The 19,092-nt window shown below is 40.4% G+C and overlaps 1 protein-coding gene across 2 annotated transcripts in view; it reads right to left on the bottom strand.

Annotated features, from left to right (window-relative positions):
• Positions 1-19,092, bottom strand: part of KCNN2 (potassium calcium-activated channel subfamily N member 2) — an 89,097-nt gene that overhangs the window by 11,654 nt on the left and 58,351 nt on the right. For both annotated transcript variants that reach the window (XM_083576768.1, XM_083576767.1), the window contains one exon: positions 13,685-13,826. In XM_083576768.1, coding sequence (XP_083432894.1) covers positions 13,685-13,826 — 142 coding nt within the window. The remainder of the gene's footprint in view (positions 1-13,684; positions 13,827-19,092) is intronic.

Raw genomic sequence — 19,092 nt, 5'->3', positions numbered from 1 at the left:
TCTTCGAGCAGCCGATACATGCAATGGGGTTTTGGCACTGACACATAAACATCAGTTCCTTATTTGATATTAGAAGTTTTCAGTTTTCTCTGCTGGTTATGAAAACAAACTAGGGAGACTTAAACAAGTTGCATCATTAATATCAGTGTTAAAACACTACTTAACATTTACATTATAGCAATAATGAGCTTAACTAAGCCAATTTATAGTGAACTGATCAGTGTGTCTATTAAGGAGGGCAGTATAATTATATTAGGAACAAATCTAATAAAAACAGAAGCATGTTTAAACTTTATCATTGGACTTTAATAAAAGTCTTACCTAAAATCTAATTAACCCATAGAAAGTGAAATATTGTACAATTTGCCCTTTGCTCTACCCACAATGGGGAAAGGCTGACATTCCATTAGTAACAGTTTATAGGGATTCTATACATTAAACATTTATTGACATTAATATTTGATTTGTATTGAAATACATTGCAGCTCTACAAATCCTTGTAAAGATGAATATTTGGGATGCTCTTCACAAGACTTTAATGAACTTTTCCTCTATAAGGTAAATTTATCTCGTGCACACCCTCACAAATACATTTATAAATACGCTGAACAGCAGAGAGCCCAGGATAGAACCCTGTGGCACCCCACTTGAGAATTCCCTTAAGGCTGACACAGAGTCATTACTGAGCACCCAATGGGTATGGTTCTTCAATCAGTTGTAGATCCACCTAACTGGAGTAGTATCCAGCCCACTTTTTACTACCTTGTCAGCAAGGAAGACTGTCAATTGCCGAAATCAAGATATATTATGTCCACAATATATTATGTATAACCCCTTTTCAGAGCCTGAATGAAACCATGTTAAATAAAACAGCCTAGAACATCTAGGAGAGTCCGTCATGGGAAGAAGATGTGCATAACAAAATACTGTAAGTCTTTCGTCAGGAAGATATACTTGCACTAAGGGATTCTCAGCACCTGCAGTAGCAGAGATCTCAGCCTTTGGAACCCCCCCCCCCTCTCTCTCTCTCACACACACACTGGTTTTTCTAGAAACCACCTACTTTTCTTTCAGGGACTGAATCCACCTCCAGTTTCCTGGCTGAACAATGTTGCATAGAAACTAGTTTCGGGAAAGAAGGGATTGGCACGAAGCGTTATGTAGCTCTTTTTTAAAAGACAAGTGAATAGCTGCACTTTTGCTTCCCATTTCCCCAACAATACAAGCTCTATTCTGTCTTCCATATACTCTGCTTTCCTTTTCAAGTCTACCCTCTCATTTTTAATAGGGGGAATCATACCTATTGGTACTGGATCAGAGTCAGGGCAAGTATGAATCCATTTTTTCTGGAAAAGCTTAGAACAAACTGTGATTCATGATATAAAGAGGTTTCTTTTTTTTAAAAGAAAAAAGTCAGGCCTCCCTAAATGTACAAAAGAGCTTCAAAAACACGTAAATTATTTTTGAACTCCACGGCTCCTCCCTGCCATACACGGTCTGTGCAGCATATTCTCCAGAAGCTTAACCATTTCCAACAAATGATTATATGCTACAGCTGGTACTTCAATGACTAATTAACCTTCGGAGAAAGAAAGCCTTTGTTAAAATGTCACCAAGCTCACAATGAATAGAGGGAACATCTTGAGATGTCTAGGTGAAGACCAGTAGCTAGAAGTCCTTTAACAAAACACTATATATATATATATATATACACACACACACACACACACACACACACACACGGTACAAGATTTAGTTAAGCATGGAGATTTGGCTTAAGATGATTCATTTGTCCACATGCTAGTGTAAGACAAATCAGGGAGCCACAGTGCTTGGGTCCAGAATTAAAAATTACAGCTGACTGAATTCAAAGCAGGAGGAAAACAATCACAACTGTCTGCAGAAAATCTCACACTTCTATAGCAGTTTGGTTCTACAGCTGTTCTCATGCTGCTGCTTCCACAGCACATTGTGCAAGAAGCAGAGCATATCTGAATTTAGTTGCGCTTTCCTCATGAAATGACACAAAACACCCCTTCTTCTGTGGCTTCTAACTGTGGAAGGGCACTGCTGCATCCAACTCAGAATTTGGATTCAGAGTTGTGGTTCAGTTTCATTTTTATGTGAGGCACGGAATAGTTCTGATATTTACTAAATCCTACTTTCCCCCTTGAAAATCCAACACAGGGATTATCTACATAGGTACACATAAGCTCACAGGCATTCCCTGGTTCCCACAAGGTAACCCCCCCACTACACACACTGAAGTTTGACTTGACAGAAGTATTATGTTGCACCCAATAGAACAAGCTGCAACGTCTGCTTGGTTGTGTGTGTGGAGGGTTTGCAGATGGGCCCAGGAGCCCAAAATGGTTGGCAGTCCCTGATCTAATGGAACTTGCGCAGAATTTAAGACACAACAAAGGAAGATGGAACTAGTTTAACTCAGAGAATATATCTGATATACATGAACATGAACCCATAATCCTAGCTGTGATCTGGAATTGCCATTCAAACAGAGTGCTGGTGAACAGCATTGGCTATTCTTCTACAGTTCTTCACGTCAAATTGTTGTGAGCAGGGATTTTCAACCTGACGAATATGAAAGCAAAGAATCATAGAATCATAGAATCATAGAATCATAGAGTTGGAAGAGACCACAAGGGCCATCGAGTCCAACCCCCTGCCAAAGAGAGAGGCTTCTTTGTGTTTATGAAGAGTTTGTTTGTCTCAGATTAGTTCTGTCCTATGTTGTAAATCAAGCACCGATAGGAGTTGTTTCTTTTTGTTTTGCAATGTATTTCTTATCAATAAAAACTTTGGTGTGGCATGAGCACATTTTTATTCTGAAGGTGTGGCCCAGAGAACAGAGTTTGAGAACCACTGCCATAATACAAGTGACAGATCTGATTCTTTGGCTTGGCTTGCATGTTTCATTTATGTATAGTTCTTTGCTACTGTATATTGCTGTATATTGCTCATTCATATGTAAAATCAATGCATACATTTCAATGTATGCAACTTGAGAATGAGTAACATGAAATACCACTTTCCATATCCTGAGTGAAAAAAGCAAACTCCTTAAGACCACAACAATATGGACAAATTTTAATTCTTAGATACTTCTTTTAATGCATTTTTTAATTACAGGCCAACACAGCTAGTTTTCCTTTTTGAATGACTTGGAGAGTATTGAATTCAGCCATTCAAAAACAGTATCCTAAACTGGAGGAAGAGGATTTTATAGTATAGGGAGCTGGAGCTTTATTTTCTGAAGGTAATTCCCTTCCAGCCACTAGGAAAAGCTACTTAATTTGACTTCAGTTTACTCTTTTTTTAACCTAGTACACTACCTAAAATTAATCTCCAACTCTGAAAATATAAAAATTACCACATTTCCCTATGTGTGTTTTGCTTAAAGCTACAAAACTGCTGGATTTTATTTCTGTTAAAAAATTGGGAATTGGACAATGTCTATTTGTCTATTTCTTCCTCTCATGATCTCTATGTGCAATCTAAAAACTGCAAAGCACCTAGAAGAACCTTATATGATAAATCTGCTATCTTGTCCTACACTTCAGCTAAAGACCAATACCAATGTAAACTTTATGGTTTCAACGCAAAGTCAGCCTTCCTCCCCCCCGCCCCAATTTTCCTTAACACCTAAGCCCGATAAAGGGCTTTGAAGAACTCAAAAGTTTGATCACTAATTTGTGGCATTTTGCTGAGGTAATAAAGATATTTCCCTACTATGATTTGTTTTTCTTATGGCCCAACACCGCTGCCTTTGCTTCTCTTCTTCCTGATAGTTTTTTTAATCCCCCGAAAGATATCTGTTTTTTAAAAGTTTTACTTTAACTGTAGTCCCCACCCTCTTCCTTTATTTATATTATATTATTTATAGTTATAGATAATTTTAAAAATCTTAATAAATTAGCGATAAGGAGGAAATACATTTTTTTTTTTTGCAAACATCTGTTGTCTATCATTAAGACACACACTTCCAGAGAGCAAAACGAGAGAGCAGTCAAGTTTGAAAGTCAACTGGCTACGTGTTAGGTCAGGGGTAGGCAACCTAAGGCCTGTGGGCCCGATGTGGCCCAATCGCCTTCTCAATCCGGCCCGCGGATGGTCAAGGAATCAGCATTGTTTTTTTTACATGAGTAGAATGTGTCCTTTAAAAGAAAATGCATTTCTGGATTATTTGTGGGGCCTGTCTGGTGTTTTTACATGAGTAGAATGTGTGCTTTTATTTAAAATGCATCTCTGGGTTATTTGTGGGGCATAGGAATTCGTTCACCCCCCCACCCATATAGTCCGGCCCACCATATGGTCTGAGGGACAGTGGTCCAGCCCACGGCTGAAAAAGGTTGCTGACCCCTGCGTTAGGTGCTCTCCTTTATGACTCTCAGAAAAACACCACTGAACTCTCCCGCTCCTTCTAGATATCTCAAGCAGTTTTGAGTTCAGCCAAATAAGAGGCGGACTGCTGTCTTTGCCCACAAAATACTCTTCTTTACTTGCCTGGGAGAAGGTAGCTGACCCATTTCTTGCTCATTTCCCTTGGGATCCAAAGAAGAAGAAAGTAGGTCTGCTTTATAGAAAATGATGGGAAATTTAGTTCTCACCAGAAAACGCACAACAATCCGCCTTCTCCTCTGAATAAAATGAAAGGCCTGTAAGAATTTAAATAGACATTCCATTTATTCTGGGATCCCTAGGTGGAGAGCCAACCGAATGGGCCAGTTAAAAGAAGTGTTGGGACTAAAAAAAAAAAAAAATTTCCAAAAGAAGCAATTATTGGAGGAATGAGAGCAAAATCCATCCCTGAGATAGGTTTTAAGACAAGTGAGACCTCCGGCAACAAGAAGCTGCAGCCTGGAAGTAACAAACAGAAATGCATTCCATTAGGGGGAAATGTGTCACAAAAAAGTGTATATTAGACAGAACTGGATACAAAAAAAAAGGGGGGCATTTTAGGTGCGGGAGCATGCAATATCTAAACGTGCTTGGGTCTTGCTGACTTGCTGTTCCATGGGCAGAGGTGTCATAGTATAACAAAGGTACCACTACAGCAGACAGAAATCTGAAATCCAGTATAATGGGTGTAATGCAGTGCAAACTACTTTTTAATTCTCTTGCTTAGGGAAGTCTGTGGCATGGCAATGACTAGCACAAGTTGTGCCTTAGTTTGCTCAGAGGTTTTTGTGCTGTACAATCACCCATGAGCAAGGAAGGCATAGACAGGGCAGAAAACTGGGGAATTCTCCGCTCCCATGCTGAAAGCAGCCTCCGACTGAGAGTGAGAGAGACTTTCAACAGTGAATCATCTATGACTGGAATATTTCTATCTATGATCTTTTTAGACTTCTAAGGCAGTGGAAATACTGTTATACTGTTTATGTTTCACTGGTATCTACTACTTTCCCTTTCCCTTTTCAATTATTCAAGTTTTTATTACATCAGCAATTTTCAATTGGCCTTTTCTGAACCTTCCTAAAAGAAACATATAATTCAATCCCTTATTAGCAAAGCTAATTATGTTGTTGATACCAAAATAATTTACATAGCTCTAAGAATTGAACATCCCCCTCCCAGAAAAAATGGCAGCCATTAAGCATTTTTTCTCAATCGTCAAAAAACCACAAAGGTATATAATAAGTTCTTAATTTCTCCACAATGCAGAACTTGGTCGAAGTCACTGAAGCTTCAATGCTACGGTCCCTGGGAGAAAGTCTCAGGGACACAGGATACCTTGGGTCCTACTTGTTAGGATATAGTTCCGTTCCACCTTAAAAGGGAACAGGCTGTTGTGGGTCACATGCCTGTTTACTTCTAGCTTCTTGCTGGGAACTTCCATTTGTATATAGCTTTTTTCTGGCTGTTTTTTCCTGGAAACGGAGGCAAGCAGTCATGTTTTTCCTTTGTTCTGAACAATGCTGAATAAAGCTGTAAATATGCTCTCCTGTATGCATCTTTCGTCATGGAGACTCTGCTAAAAGGGTGTGCACAGCTCTGAGCCCAAACAACATCAGAGCTCTGATGTCAGCATGGGGCATGTGGAGAGGATGTTCAGAGACAGCTCTGGGGCAGTACGGGGCATGTGGTGAAGGGCACTTATGCAGAGGCACCAGCTTCTCCGGAGGATTGGGGCCCCCAACGTGATGCCACACAACGTCCTCTGAATATTGAGGGGGCCCATCCCCTTCAAAAATATATATTTGGGGGGCCGAAACTGCCTTGGCCCCGAGGAGTTGGTGTGTTTGCACATATGGAAAGGAGCCAAATTGTCTGGGTTCCCCAGCACCCCCAAAGTAGAGAAAGATTTAGACCAGCGGTTCTCAACCTGTGGGTCCCCAGATGTTGTTGGACTACAACTCCCATCATCCCTGAGCTCTGGCCTTGCTAGCTAGGGATGATGGGAATTGTAGTCCAACAGCATCTGGGGACCCACAGGTTGAGAACCGCTGATTTAGACCATCTGTGTGTGGAAGACTGCAAGATTAAAACACTATCATTTGCAGGAAGTCAGCGCATTAGTTCATTACAAGGCATGTGTGTGTATACTAAGGGTGGGTGAGTCTGTCAATTTCTGTTTCTTTCCATTGCTCATTTTTTCCAGTCTTGAGTTCAGTTTTCCACATCAGTTTGCAATTTAGTGATTTTTTTAAAAGGCCTCATGAAAATTCACCAGCATTTTCATGTGAATGTCTCATAACAGGCACGTTTGTGTATGCAATTTTGCTTTATACACACATTTTGCAAAGCAAACTCTCTCTAATGTAGTGCATTTGATATGCTTTTTTCACTACCAATATTTGCATTTTCATGTACACTTTGAACCAAAATATGCATTTTGGGGGACATTTCTCACCTTCAGAATTGCACTGCGAAATTCCGAAAAGTGTGAATTTTCATAAGCTGTATTTTGGTTTGCAGATTGTTTTGGAAAGTGAAAATTGGGTAGGTTTGCTTTTAAATGTCGAGTTAATCAAACTGCTCCCCCATCCCTAGTATGTACTAAGGGCATGTACAAGATTCAGCCTGAATACAATTTTGGCATACTTCAGCCACTTTCATTACTGCATCAAAAACCAATCAGGCACAATCTTGCATCTGCTGTTTGTGTGGCATCTATGTGACTGTCTCATTATATGTCAAATGGGCAGGATTCAACCAGTGAGTTCTGCCAGTGAAAGCCCTGCACAAGGACATCCACTTGAGGGTGGTGAGCGAACTCTAGGAACATTGTGCGGGGAGAGAACAGGGTTTGTTCTACCTGGCAAGCCAAAATGCTTGCCCTGACGTAACAATTGCCTCTGGGTGACGCTTAATTTCTCCCATTGTTCTCCTGTGGCTACAATGGATGGGGTTGTCAAGAGAAGAGACCCTCACTTTGAGCTACAGTAAGATAAAATATTCAGATATTAAGGGAACTGTGACCTGCCAGTGACAATTTGTCTTATGCTATCTATTCAGTTCTTCAATGAACATCAGTATGTTTAATCTACTTCTCTGGAATGCTACAAGCAAGAGAAAATCAAGTCTGCCATCCATTGTTGTATTCGATATCTCATATAATCAAAGATATATGATCCCTGAAGATGGAGGTTTTATTCCAAGTTATGACATTTAAGCTATTAATGGGCCAATTCTCTATGAAACGGGGAACGTTCATTCGAAAGCCACTTATATTAGAGGCTATGACAATATCATGTTGATATAAACTTATTATGCACTGCACAAATCATTGCCTCCATTTGTTCATGTCAAGGTATCTGAGTTGAACTATCCACATAGTGGTAACATTTATGCATGCCTTCTCCTCGGGAATTGGTAAATCTTGCTTCCTCTCCACATGCCGTTGTTCAGTACAGTGGTACCTCAGGCTACAGAGGCTTCAGGTTACAGATGCTTCAGGTTACAGACTCCGCTAACCCAGAAATAGTACCTCGGGTTAAGAACTTTGCTTCAGGATGAGAACAGAAATCGTGCTCTGGCGGCGCAGTGGCAGCAGGAGGCCCCATTAGCTAAAGTGGTGCTTCAGGTTAAGAACAGTTTCAGGTTAAGAACTGACCTCCGGAATGAATTAAGTTCTTAACCCGAGGTACCACTGTACTGAACACAGCTCTTTTGTCCCCTTTGGTACTTATCCCTTTGGGAGCAGCCAGCAGGGAGCGCTGTTTGCACACACCTAGCATCTTAGGAGGGGGAGAGGCAAAGCGGCAGGGAGGCTGGTGCTGTGTGGATGCACCAAAAGCAGTGCTGGACTGCCTCCACCATAGCGCCTGCATATGCCTGACTTTCTCACCACCTGGCCCTCACCTTCCAGGTATGCCTCATTGTTGGGAGTATTGGGAAGTGTGTTGCATACTGTCAGCCCTCCCCGCAAGCTGACCCTGATCCCGTTTATTTTCCATTAACGGAAGATGTGTCCCTGGTGCTGCACAATTGCTCTCTGTTTCATCGATGTCTTTGTGACTTAGTATATTGTACTCTTCCAGGTGGAAGCTCCCCAGACTCCTGGATGATGATAATGCTGATAATAGTAATAGTAATAATAATAATAATAATAATAATAATAATAATAATAATAATATATTCAGTATACCTGAAGGAGCGTCTCCACCCCCATCGTTCTGCCTGGACGCTGAGGTCCAGTGCCGAGGGCCTTCTGGCAGTTCCCTCACTGCGAGAAGCAAAGCTACAGGGAACCAGGCAGAGGGCCTTCTCGGTAGTGGCGCCTGCCCTGTGGAATGCCCTCCCATCAGATGTCAAAGAGATAAACACCTACCTGACATTTAGAAACATCTGAAGGCAGCCCTGTATAGGGAAGTTTTTAATGTGTGACATTTTGATGTATTTTTAATCTTTGTTGGAAGCTGCCCAGAGTGGCTGGGGAAGCCCAGCCAGATGGGCGGGGGTACAAATAATAACTTATTATTATTATTATTATTATTATTATTATTATTATTATTAGCTGCCCATCTGACTGGGTTGCCTCAGATAGTCTTGGTGGCTTTAATGCTCAAGTAGGACTGCAGAAAGTACTCTAAGGAAAGGTAACAGGTACCCTTTTCTTCAACAGGAAGTAATCCATATAAAGAGCATAGCGCAAGATGATCCTTATGAGCTACACTGAATGCCCCCAGTCAGCATGGTTTGAAGTATCTCACATTCATGGATAATTCAGAATGCTGAAGCGATCCAATCCCCAACGTTAATGCCATCTCAGAATGCCCTTTGTCTTGAGCCTATCCAGGGAACCATCATCCCCCAGTGCAGAAAATACATGACCGTATTATGTCACCCAAAATAATAACGGTGGTAAATATAAGGCTACAATATTTTCTATGGAACGTGTTTAGAAGCGGGAGTGTGCACTGACCACAAGATTTGGTTCAGCATTTTGGAAAATAGCCGGCATCAATCTGAAGTGCTTTGTACATTGGTTGGTTTGCCTCAAGGTCCATCCGAATCAGTTTCATTTTCCCCCTTCCCTCCATTTCATTACTGGAAAAACAAAACAACCCTTTATCCCTTCTGGCAGAAGTAGATGGTATTTGCAAGCATACTAACCCCTACAGAGTGGATAAAGTCTGCCAAATGACAAATAGATGCAGGGAAGTTCTGCCAGATACCTTAAAAAAAAGTTTTGATTTTAGCAGATACTTCTCTGCAACCTTTTTTTTGACATCTGGATTGCTAAGGCGCCCCAGGGACTCTTTTTTTGCTACCTCATACAGTTCCTACTTTGCCTCTGACAAGCCCAACATTCCTTTGAGGCACTCCATTTTGGCTCAGGATTTAAATTTCATTGTCAGGTGGTGGTGTGGTTGCTCAAGAGCAAACAGGCAATACCCCAACCCGTCTTTTCCAGACTTTATTATCTGTACAAACTATCTTACAGTGCAGAGCGTCTCAAGTCCATGTCTACTCAGTCGCTAGCAGAATCTGGGAGTGGGCGGTCCTTATACCTTCCCCAGCATAACAGTCATGTGACCCCCATCCTTCTCCTCCTTTCTCTGCGCGCAAACCTACTGCGCAGAGAGGGCGCTGGCAAAGGGGGACTTGCCTCCCCTCCCCTTTGCTCAGGCTCGGTGTTGAGGCTCTCCCTAGCATCTTCTGATCCCTGCGCCCCTTCCCCACTGGAGGTGGGGCTTCCCTCCTCGCCAGAGGAAGAACTGCTTCTCAAGATCTTCAGAGGCTCCCTGTAACACAACTGCCCTTCCACCTCTCGCCTCTGAGCTGAAGGCAGTTCCCTGACACTCATGAACACCTCTATTTACAATACTAGCTAACTCATAAAGTACACTAGAGACACGATACAATTGAAGAGTACAATTCCTTACTCCTGAGCATTTTTAAGCTTCAGGATTTCAGATGGATATATTTCAGTATGCATGTAACTCTCCCACTAAAACTAAATGGGGCCTAAAGTGCTTATGTTTCCTTGGATCATGTGCAATATTACCATTATTACTACAGTATTTACTCATATGCTCTAGTGGAATTGCTCCATAACTTCTCTTCACAGTATTCGGTCCTCAACAGCTGTGTTCTGATACATCCTGTGTGTGAGCCCTAAACCACAGAGATAGAGAAAGAAAGAGACATGGCAAAAATGTATAGGACAAGTACAAATCTATGCTGGAAATGTAAAGAAAAAGAAGGTTCCTTTTAACATATGTGGTGGACTTGTAAGGTAATAAAAGCTTTCTGGGAGATGATATATAATGAAATGAAAAAATGTTTAAAATAACCTTTGTTAAAAAAAACCCAGAAGTTTTCCTATTAGGAATTAGGTACCGACATTCCAAAGGAGCAGAAAAGACTTTTTATGTATGGAACAACAAGATGTTACTAGCCCAGAGATGGAAAGAAGACAAGATCCCTACCAGAGAGGAATGGCAAACCAAGCTGATGGACTATGCTGAAATGGCAAAACTGGAAAACTCAGAAACCAAGAGGACAAAAACTTTATGAAAAAATGGGAAAAAATTACAAGTTATTTAGGAGATCACTGTAAGCGGATTGGCAGGATTTTGATTTCACTTGTAGTGTAACAAATACCATGGACACTATGGATTGATATAAAAGTTAGTGTATTAAAGAATATGCAGTTGCAAATTTTCTGATCGCCGAAGAATTGATGCTTTTGAATTATGGTGTTGGAGGAGACTCTTGAGAGTCCCATGGACTGCAAGAAAATCAAACCTATCCATTCTTAAGGAAAGCAGCCCTGAGGGCTCACTGGAAGGACAGATCCTGAAGCTGAGGCTCCAATACTTTGGCCACCTCATGAGAAGAGAAGACTCCCTGGAAAAGACCCTGATGTTGGGAAAGATGGAGGGCACAAGGAGAAGGGGACGACAGAGGACGAGATGGTTGGACAGTGTTCTTGAAGATACCAGCGTGAGTTTGACCAAACTGCAGGAGGCAGTGGAAGACAGGAGTGCCTGGCGTGCTCTGGTCCATGGGGTCACGAAGAGTCAGACATGACTAAACGATTAAACAACAACAACAACACATGGAAGGGGTGGAGGGAAGTCGTGAGATTCAGAGGAATCTCTGTAGATGGACATATATTTGGATTTTTATAACTTTGTATTTGTAAAAACAAAAAAAAATGATTTCCAAAAAAAAAAAAGAAAGAAAGAGAGAGAAGGCTAGATATATTACATTCCCCACTCCACTGTATTTGGGTGTATTTAATCTGGACAGTTTATGACTGGTTCAGACATCTTGGTTTTGTGGATGTGGGAATTACTGCAGTGTCCTCAGGATTCTACAGTAGGGCTATCATGTTATCTACCATGTCAGATCCTTCGGAGTTTTTGTATATTGCTTTTTCGATCATTTAAGGAAATTGTCAACAGGCCAGAACAAACCCTCTTCAAACAGGGGCAAGAAGTCCTGTGAGGGATTCCCAGAGGCTCCATGTAGAGAGGTGGGTACAATTTGTCACATAGAGAAATATATGTGTAGTTAAACAGAAAGTAGCTGTAGCCACTTATTTGTATGAATCAGCTAACACTGGCAGGCTTTCCACCCACCCACCCACCCATTTGGTGGCCAGTAGAAGACCAGCTTAACCAGTGGAAGAAAGTGGAGGGACACCTCAGATCAATCCAATGCCCCTCACCCAACCCAGCAGAAAGGGGTCTGGATTGCAGTCTAAGTCTTCCTACATAAAGTAGGCCACTATATCAAATCACTATTTCAGCTGGCCTCTCCTTTCCTTTATTCAGTTCCGCTATATTCGTTGAGGAAATTAGGGCCCCCAAATGGAGAGGGCATTATTCAGGATTCCCTTCACACAATTTTCTGGGCTGCCCCTTCCCGGCAAAGTCAGCTCTCGCCATGGTCAGTCATAACCTAATGCTCCCTAGGCAAAACTACCATTATGTACTCCATGTGTGACAGCTCTTAAAAAGTGTTCAGAAACTCCAGCTACCACTGGAGTATATGAAAGCATATTAAAGGCCACTTTCTTCCATATATGCCCCCATGTGCCCTTGCTCTGGATGCCACTGCCAAAAAAAGTTCAGCAGATGTGCACTTATAACAGAAACTTCTTGGTAGTGCAGCCAGCATTGTTGGACGCCCTCCCCAGAGAGGTCTGCCATTTTCAGGCTCTTCAGAAAGCCTTTATAATATATTTTATGCATACAAATTCTTTTTATTGGGATTGCAATGTTCTTCTTTTCATTTTAAATCATTGCTTTATCACTGATAAAGAAAAAATCAGGATACAAATTATTTAAAAATATAACATTAGGAGAACCAAAGATAGATATAATTTTATTATTATACTTGGCTTAAAAAACAACCCCAATCCCTTTCTTATTACCGCATTTGCCCTTTTCACTGCCACTGCATATAGCAATGACGTATACAGTAATAATAGATGCATCCAGCGCTTTTTCCCCTAATAAAATGTTTAGGGGTACTCTCATTTTCCTACCCATATTGAAATACTGCCCCTCAATGAGGCCAAACTTAGATTCACAAAATGTTTAGGGGTATGTGCACCCCTGCGTCCTCCCAGAAAAAAATCACTGGTTGTATTAATGTAAAGATGTTAGAGGGGAAACCACTACGGCAGTTTCATAAAAGCAAGATCACTCAGTCTATTGTAAGACAAATTTAGAAACTATTAGGTCTGACATTATAATTCACAGGAAGCAAAAGGAAGAGGCCAAAATGTGGTGATTGCCATATATGTCATGAGTGGTAGCTGAGATATTTGATGCTCAGAATATCAACTTGTTTAGTTCAGTTTGTAAACATTTCCTAAGAAAAGCAGGAAGTGAATTCCCTAAGACAGTGTGCAGGAGTGTCATGCTGTAATCCTATAAATACTGGGTTGGAGCCATGTTTCATCATGCTTAGAACAGACCCACTGAAATCAATGGAATCAATTGTCTCAATCAGTATACTCTAACCATGATGGGAAGTCAGGGTGCAACTTACTTACCTGGGAATAAGTCCCACAGAACTCAATAGGACACCTGTATAGACATGGACTATACACATTTGGACAGTAGTATACAAATGACCAAAGATTTAACAAACAATTTTACATTAATAATACATGTTGTTAAACCAGTGAAGTTGTTCTGAAAACAATTCACCCAAGAAACTCACAAGAAATGTGGAAATTAAAACTAGGGGCACTCACCATTATTCCAGTAAGCAAGCAGACTCCTTTCCCACAGTATGTGTTAGGTACCATATCACCATATCCAATGGAGAGAAAAGTTATTGAAATCAACCACATTGCTCCAAGGAAGTTGCTAGTAACATCCTGTTGGTCATGATACCTGAAAAAGAAAATTATAATCTCTTTAACCACAAATTCTTCAACAGTGCTTTTCTTTTTTGGCTTTGAAAAGAACTTTGACAGCTCGTTCCTTCTCAAGAATAGCTTTGTTACTTGAAACATATGCTTAAGATGCATGTTTTGTCCCCTATGGGGCTCCCCTCAAATACATACATGAAGAAGCATATACAGTACATGTACCGTATTTTTCGCTCTATAACACACACCCGACCATAACGTGCACGTAGTTTTTAGAGGAGGAAAATCCGTAGGCATGCCACCCGTAGGCATTCCCTCCATAACATGCACAGACATTTCCCCTTACTTTTTAGGAGGAAAAAAGTGAGTGTTATGGTGCAAAAAATACGGTATATGGGTTGTTGCTATCAACATGGGCAACACTGATCTCCTCTTAGAGGAGAAAAGCACTTGGGTCTTGAGTTCAACGTATAATCAAAAATAGAAAATTTTACTGATAATCCTTTCCATCTATTCTTCTTCTTATTATTATCATTGTCATTATCTTCCTCATCATCTTGCTTTTCTGCTCTCCCAGACACCGAGAGCAGCTTATACGTGAGAAAATACAATAAATATTTGATTTTATTTATTTAGAAAAATTCAAAACTACTTAACATTAAAATCTATCCAAGTAGCATACAGTTGAACAGGTGTTGGGAACAGGAGTAGGTTGAATCAGGAACTGCTCCACCCTTCACAGGTGAGCAAACCAGTCATAGGATATCAGATGATTTAAATTTACTTGCTGTAGCTGTGAAGGCAGAATTTGGAGCACCCTCTGAGTGCACTCCTGATTCTTCCTTTCCACCTTGAATTCAGTGCCTTTTGAATTGGCACCTCTTTTGGTCACTATGCAGGGCAACAGAAAAAGTCACTGAATTCAACAAGCACCAAATTGAAGAATTGACAAGAAAGGAAGGACCAGGAACATACTTACAGATAGGCAAATCTCAATTTTAGTTTCCCTTAATTTCTCATTTTTCCCTGTCTTAAGTTTAATTTTACACGCCAGTTTGCATTTTTAAAAATAATAATAATAATAACATTTTATTTATATCCCGCCCGCCCCAGCCAAAGCCGGGCTCCGAACGGCTAACAACAGTAAAAATAGCACAGTTTACATAAAATCACAGTCAATTAATTGAAATACATTCTAAAATCAGTTCAGATTTTAAGTTCAGTTCAGAATTAAAATCAGTTCAGAATTAATGGCAACCATTGGGCTAGAGTTCTATGAAGATTACAGAAGGAGAGAGGGGGTCAGACTATGTCTTGGCCAAAGGCTTGGTGGAACAGCTCTGTCTTGCAGGCCCTGCAGAAAGATGTCAAGTCCCGCAGGGCCCTAGTCTCCTGTGACAGAGCGTTCTACCAGATCAAGGCCACGGCCGAAAAAGCCCTGGCTCTGGCTGAGGCCGCCTAACCTTCCTGTGGCCTGGGATCTCCAAGATGTTTTTATTTGAAGACCGTAAGGTCCTCTGTGGGACATACCAGGAGAGGCGGTCCCGTAGGTACAAGGGTCCTAGGCTGTCGTATAGGGCTTTAAAGGTTAAAACCAGCACCTTAAACCTGATCCTGTACTCCATTCATCAGCTCTCTAATGCGAATTTCTCTTAATATAGATATTTGTGTTTGCAGTTTTCTTAATATACTCTTGGTTGCAAAGCAATTTCCCCTAATATATTTTGCATGTCGTTTTTACAAATGTATGCATTTTAATACACAGTTCACCCTAGCAGTAAATCCATTTTTTAATACTCATTAGTTGTCTGGACAATTCAACTGCAAAATCAGAAGTGTGGATTTTGAAGAATGGCTGTGTTTTGGTTCTCATATTGTTTTGGAAACTGCAAATTAGATAGATTCGCCTTTAAATGTGAATTGGATCAAATCTCTTCCCCAGCCCTACATACATAGTGCACCCCCAGTTCTTCCTTTGGAATGTGGCACCATGGCTTCCCAAGTCCAGCACCTGATGCCCAATGATGACATGGGAAGACCAAATGGGATTGTTTTTCTCAAAACTATCTCACAGGCCAAATGGAGAGGCCTGGCGGGTCTAATTAGGCCTCGAGGATCCCCACTACTGAACTAAAACATAATGTAACAACATATGAAACCATTAAACATAAGAACACAACAGAAAATAAAAACAGAAAACAGTGAAATACAGTAAAGGTAGAGAATCCAGTTAAGTCCAGCAAAATTTGACTATCAGGTACAGCACTCATCTTGCTTCAGGCCAAGGAAGCAGGCGTTTGTCTGCAGACAGCTTTCTGGATCATGTGGGCAGCATAACTAAACAGAGTCTGGTAAAACAGGGCACCGTGACGAGTGCCAGAGAGCACGGAAATGCCGTATACCTTTCCACCACAGTGGTACCTATTTATCTACTGGTATGTTTTCGAACTGCTAGGTTGGCAAGAGCTGGGACAGAGCAACGGGAGCTCACCCCTTCGTGTGGACTCGAACTGCCAACCTTCTGATTGGCAAGCCCAAGAGGCTCAGTGGTTTAGACCACAGGGCCACCCACTCCCTAGTGAAATACAACAGAGGCAAGCTGAAACACTTCTGAAATGACATTGAATTCCACCTGACACATTTTCAGGAGGCACCTAAAACACATTACCTTGAGACTTGCAGAGGGAAAGGTATTCTAGATTACAGGGCCACCCACAGAAAATGCCTCTTTCTGGGTCATTGCCCCATACCAATCTGATGGGCACAGTGCCATAATAATAAATCCTAACATATCCAAAACACAGATTTATTATCAGTATCACAATAAGCCACCAATTAAATCCAAGTTAAAAGCATAAAAGCCCAGGAATTAAAAGAAAACAAGCTGTAGAAGACAAAGTTCAGATAGGTTAGGGGAATTAAAGAAGAATATATGCACATACTGTAGCTATTACTGGTATTACCAATTCAGACATAATCAAAATAATGCTTAGCAGGGCTATGCTATATTTTAACAGCAGAATTAACCGAAGCAGTTTCACAGGTTTCGCTTGAGAGAAGAATCTTAATTATCAATGTCCTTCAGATGACTTTCCCACCATGTATGTATGTATTTAGTAACACACTGCTCTGTAGTGCTGATCAAACGTTTTCTCAGTTTTTAGCCGTAAGGCAAGGCAATACCAGAAAAAATCCAGTGTGAATGATATCATACAGCTGTGATTTAACAGAACTTAATTTACTGTATTAGTAGTCTCATTTTTCTTCGGCAAAGCCATTAGGTTCATAATAAACAATTCTAAAGCCACTGACTTTCAAGCAATACCCCTGGGTGTCATGAAAAGGATCCCTTAAGGACTGCTGCAACAGACATCCTGATCTTACAATAACCGATTCAACAGTGCACAGACTGACTTGCAGCAATGTAGCTGTTTCTGCATCAGAAACTTAATCAGAAAATTAAGTGTAGAGCAAGTCAGTCTTGTTGTGCAATTTGCTGATCTACCTCAGTCTGGAATGTGCAATAAAAAAATATAAGATACACGAGCAAAAAAAGCCTCTGTAGTAGGTGGTCTTCAGAAATAATTTTCCTGTAGTCCTACACTGTTTCATTCATTTGTTTTACTTGCAAGCCACTTTTCCACACACACAAAAATCATTCTCAAAGTGGCTTACAAGCAAGAAAACAATACATTCCTAAACCAAACACTGCAAAAATAATTTCATAATAAGACAGCAAAACAACACAATAGCAAACATAACAACATGCAAATAGCAAACAATTTAGAACTATAAATATAAAAAGATTACATATACAGTAACAAAATAACAGAGGAGTTTTACAGTTTCACCTTGGTCCTACCAAAAACTTCACAATTCCTTTCATAATTCTTTTGCATCACAACCAACTATGTGCTAGGCAGTCCGGCTTCCAAGTTCTTTCAAATTGGAGCCTCAAGTGACCCTAGCAAATACATTATGGGATGACCTACAATGGTTCTCTGGACCCAAGGGCATTCTGTCAAAAAGCTGGCCATCCTTTTTCCCAGTCATTGTCTCTGGATTCTAGAAATGATGGTACAGCATCACATAGCATCTTTTCTCAGAGTTCTTTGAAGCTCATGTTTCTAAGCACTGACAACCAAGCTGCTATCAAGTAGGGATTGTGGGGGGATTGAGTTTAGTTCACATTCAATGGTGAAGTTCACTTTCTGGAATAATATGAGAACAAAACACACAGCCACCCTTCAAAATTTGCACTTAACTGAATTTTGCAATGCAGTTTCCCAACCAATGTTTACAAAAATGCTTATATTAGGGAAATGTACACATGCAAAGGATAAATTAGTGAAAATAACATACAAAATGCATTATATTAGGAGAAATTGCATGCAAAATTGTGTATGTTAGCCACAACTGCAAACAAAAGGAGACATTCACACAACAATGCTTAAATAATTTTATGAGGATTTTTAAAAAAATCTACCTATCATTGTAGAAATGTGGAGAACTAAATTTTAGATTGGAAAAATGAGAAACTGTGAGAACCAAAATTAACAGATCTTTCCATCCCTACTGCTGAACATGTCAAAGCTCCAGGTGGGGTTTTAGACTGTGAATCAAAAAGAAATGTTTGGACAACATTGTACATTGCTGTAAATAAAGAGGGAAAATAACCCTGTCTCAAAGTCATTCAACTTTCTTTCACTCACACCACCTAAAGTGTTTTGGTGGAAGAAGTGAACAGGATAGAATATTAATTTGGGAATATAAATTAATTTCAGAGGAATTTATTTAGAGGGGTGGGGTAATGAAGAATGGGGGGTGTAAATTAGTTGAAGGGACATTTATTTGGAGTAGAATCTGGACGGAAAATCAACTGGAGGTAAATTAACTAAAGATGAATTAACGGTGTGTGCTGGGCAGGTTTATCAACTTGGGATGGGGTGCAAATAAATCAACATATTTTGAGAATACTTGAAGTAAATTTATTGAAGGAGTAACTGTAGATGAGAAATTAATTGGTTTACTTTCTGTGAAAGGGGTGTTCTGCTGCAGCAGAGAAACGTGGGATCAAACAAATAGTTTGATGTTGTTGGTTCAGATCCCATCACTGTCTTGTACCCAGTTTCTTGGTCAAGTTATTTATCTCTCACCCTATCTTCTTTACACACATACACACACTACTTAATTTTGCTTTCAACCACTCTGTTACCATCTTTGGTGATGGACAATATACAAATCTATTAATAATAATAAACAAATGTGTGGCATGAACTGTAATCTGC

This window comes from Podarcis filfolensis, assembly GCF_964270895.1.
Source record: "Podarcis filfolensis genome assembly, chromosome: 11".
Taxonomy (NCBI): domain Eukaryota; kingdom Metazoa; phylum Chordata; class Lepidosauria; order Squamata; family Lacertidae; genus Podarcis; species Podarcis filfolensis.
Note: the sequence above shows the minus strand (reverse complement) of the source record. Positions and strands in the feature narration are given on the sequence as shown.